This window comes from Protomyctophum bolini (assembly GCF_963924005.1).
Source record: "Protomyctophum bolini genome assembly, chromosome: 1".
NCBI classification, from domain to species: domain Eukaryota; kingdom Metazoa; phylum Chordata; class Actinopteri; order Myctophiformes; family Myctophidae; genus Protomyctophum; species Protomyctophum bolini.
In genome coordinates this window covers 27138707-27142101 of record NC_137862.1, presented here as the reverse complement: position 1 = coordinate 27142101, position 3395 = coordinate 27138707, and the positions used below count along the sequence as shown (strand labels likewise).

The window sequence follows — 3395 nt, the reverse complement described above, 5'->3', positions numbered from 1 at the left end:
CTGGCACTCCCTCAAGGACCCCTGGGGGTCCCCGGACCCGGACCGGTCATGATGGTAGTCGCTCTGTTGATGTCGATGATGCCCAAATGGTCTCCTCCTCATTATACATTGTGTGAAACAGGTCTCAAACCGCACATTTTTTATTATCAGTCACATACATTAATACAAATTAATGCAAAAAGAAAAGAAAAAAAAGAGGATCCTGTCAAAGTGTAATATTACTAAATTCAACATAGCACTGTATGTGTGTGTGTGTGTGTGTGTGTGTGTGTGTGTGTGTGTGTGTGTGTGTGTGTGTGTGTGTGTGTGTGTGTGTGTGTGTGTGTGTGTGTGTGTGTGTGTGTGTGTGTGTGTGTGTGTGTGTGTGTGTGTGTGTGTGTGTTTTATTTTTAATATATATTTTAATGTTTCGAAGATGTCAACTCCATGTTGATTTTTTGCCATTTCAAAGATCCGCATCCAGATCCACGACGGATCCAGTCCGGATCTTCATCATCACCATCCTAATTCAAATAGGAAAATGGACAGGAAGTTACATCATGACAAGGTAACTACAGTATACAAACAACCCCAAAACCTCTAGCAAAAGAAAGTGTCATTTTTAGCTTTGAGCCCTTTTGACCTGTGAACAGATTATACAAATGCCTTCTAAACAGTTTTCAGAAAATCCCATGTTTCGTTCTCAAACATTTTCATGTCAAGGACATCCAAAAATATATGTAATTGGCTGGCGACCCCCATCTGAAAATATGTAGTTCCAGGGACCCCCCCAGAAGCAAAGATTTGAGTTAAAAACATTCCCTCTGAAAGAATATATTATATTCAAAGATTTGCGCCACATTTATTCACGATAAAATAAAAAAAGCAGATCTACCAGCTAAAAATGCAGCACTTGGTGCCGCGCTATGAGCTTGTAGATCTGCTATTTCCCAATAGCTAAAGTATAACATAATGCTTAAAACAGCAAAAGGGGTTCCCGAACGGGTTAACGTTAGTATGTGGACGTACGCTCTCCTGGTTGAGTTTCCAATGGAAGAGAGAGAGGTGGTTCCATTTCTATTGTTTATTTTATTCTTTTGCCTGCTGTGTGTGTGTGTGTGTGTGTGTGTGTGTGTGTGTGTGTGTGTGTGTGTGTGCGTGCGCGTGCGTGCGTGCGTGCGTGCGTGCGTGCGTGCGTGCGTGTGTGTGTGCGCACGGGCCGCACACACCTGCATGCGCGTGCTTGCTCGCCAGAGCATCTCGCAGAGGGCTGTTATTATTGGGCCTGTTGGCGGTGTGATTAACAGCGTGTGCGGCCCTGGCAGAGACACAATAAGGGAATCTCTGAGGATTCCTCTCCACGCATTCCCAACACTCCGCCGCCTTTGAAATTACTCCATCATCGCCCTCCCTCTCTCTCACAGAAAAAAATGAAGATGGATAATAAGATTTACTTCTTTTTTGTACTGTATATGTTGAATGCAAAGGGAATATGAGTTGGGAGAAAATAACTCTATAGAAAATGCAAAGCCCACCTGCTCGGTTGCTGCTCGCCGGTCCCTCTGGATGGGAGTTATGCCTGATTCATATACCGAAAATAGCCAATCTACAAGCGCACGGCCCGTCTTGGATGCGACGCGTCTTGCGCTTGTAGATCGGCTATTTTCAGGTGCACGATAACCGCCGCGTGAACTATGTATAAATCAGGCTTTTAATGTACTTTGGGGGAGATGCATTTTTTGACGTGTGTGGTGGGGGGATTTTCGCAGGGCTCTGGGATTAGCACGGCAACAGAGTGTGTCTTTTTATGGCGAGGGGGGGACCCTGAGTTCTCCAAAACCATGCTGTGACCGATGGTTAGACCTATAAGCCCCTAGAAGCTGATAAGTGTCATGAAAAGGAGCCTGTTAAGCCACGGGAAGGAGAAGAGGCAATTTCTTTGAATCCGCAGGTACCTTCGGGGACTAGAAGGAAGCTTCTAGTCTGTTTCTTCCTTTCTATCAATTTTTTTCAAAACTTTTTTTATCATTACGTATTTGCTATGAGATGGCAAATAAAATTTAAATTAAAAAAAAAGGTGCTTAAAGGGTATAAGACCACTTTTGTAGAGGTTTGGGGTCGTGTATATTACCTTGCCATGCCATACCTTGTCCAAATGTGGACACGGAAAAAGATTAGAAATTGATCATTCAAAATATGCTCCTCATTGACTTGTACATTGTACGCTGAAACAGCTCTCAAAGTCACTATTTTTTAGTACGTAAACCATCGCAAACAAAGTTGATTCAGACAATATAGAGCATCACCAAAACTGTTTTATTTTTTAAATATTAACTTACTATTTGAAGATCTGGATCCTGATCCACGGATCCAGTCCGGGTTTTCTTCCTAATAATTTTTATTATTTTAAATGTTGGTTCGAGTAGTTTAGCGGAGTCATTTCAGTGCAGTCAATAGATATTCTGTGTCAAATCAACCATTTGCTTAATATTTCTTTTTTCCGTGCCATTATGTGGTATAGTTCACCAGATCACCAATTAAGAGGAGTGTCATAGCACTCAATTAGTGAGGTGTCCTCGTGATGGGCTTAATGTTGTGATTTCTGTCCCTCAGGGTTTGGCAGACAGCCCTCATTACGCTGATCACTTGAGTGACAGTCGATTAGTGGCCCACGAAGGACTGTCCCCGACACCTTTCATCAACTCCGGCATAATGGGTAAGTAGGTGTAGGCCTCGCAATCACACACACACTCACGCACGCACGCACACACACACAGACACACACACACACACACACACACACACACACACACACATGCCCCTTGGTAGCGGAAAGACATCTATCTCTCTCACTCTCTGTGATGAGGTGTGAGTGTGTGTGTGTGTGTGTGTGTGTGTGTGGGGGTCGGCGGCTGACCCTCCCCCAGGGTAGAGTCACTCCATCAGTATAGCTTTCCATCGACTAAATCCACACTTGATTTTGTCGACTAAAATGTGTTTTGGCGAGCCTTGATGCCGTCGTAAATAGCAGAATAGCAGATCTACAAGCTCACAACGTGTCGCGTTGTGAGATTGTGAGATTGTAGATCTGCTATTTTCAGCATGCAACCAAGTGTCAAACAACTTGTCTTTTACTGGATCTTTTACTGTTTTCTTTTGTTGACGAAATTGTATATTTAGTCTTAGTTTTAGTCATCACATCTTGGTTTTCAGTTAGTTTCCATTTAGTTTTCGTCGACGAACATTACTTTGTCGTAGTTTGAGTCGACAAAAAGACCAGTTTTTCCGGAATACAATTCGAAGCCCTGTCTCTTATTCAGGCACATGTGAATCGGACTTAGATAAGAAAGAACACGGATCACCGAAAGACAAGACATTATAGATGAATGATACGTTTTTACGACAATTAAAACTAT

General features: G+C 42.9%; 1 protein-coding gene across 2 annotated transcripts in view; it reads left to right on the top strand.

Moving 5' to 3' along the window:
• The window catches only part of tcf12 (transcription factor 12), a 139724-nt gene that overhangs the window by 29183 nt on the left and 107146 nt on the right, over nucleotides 1-3395 (top strand). For both annotated transcript variants that reach the window (XM_080759483.1, XM_080759484.1), the window contains 2 exons: nucleotides 452-547; nucleotides 2593-2695. In XM_080759483.1, coding sequence (XP_080615609.1) covers nucleotides 452-547; nucleotides 2593-2695 — 199 coding nt within the window. The remainder of the gene's footprint in view (nucleotides 1-451; nucleotides 548-2592; nucleotides 2696-3395) is intronic.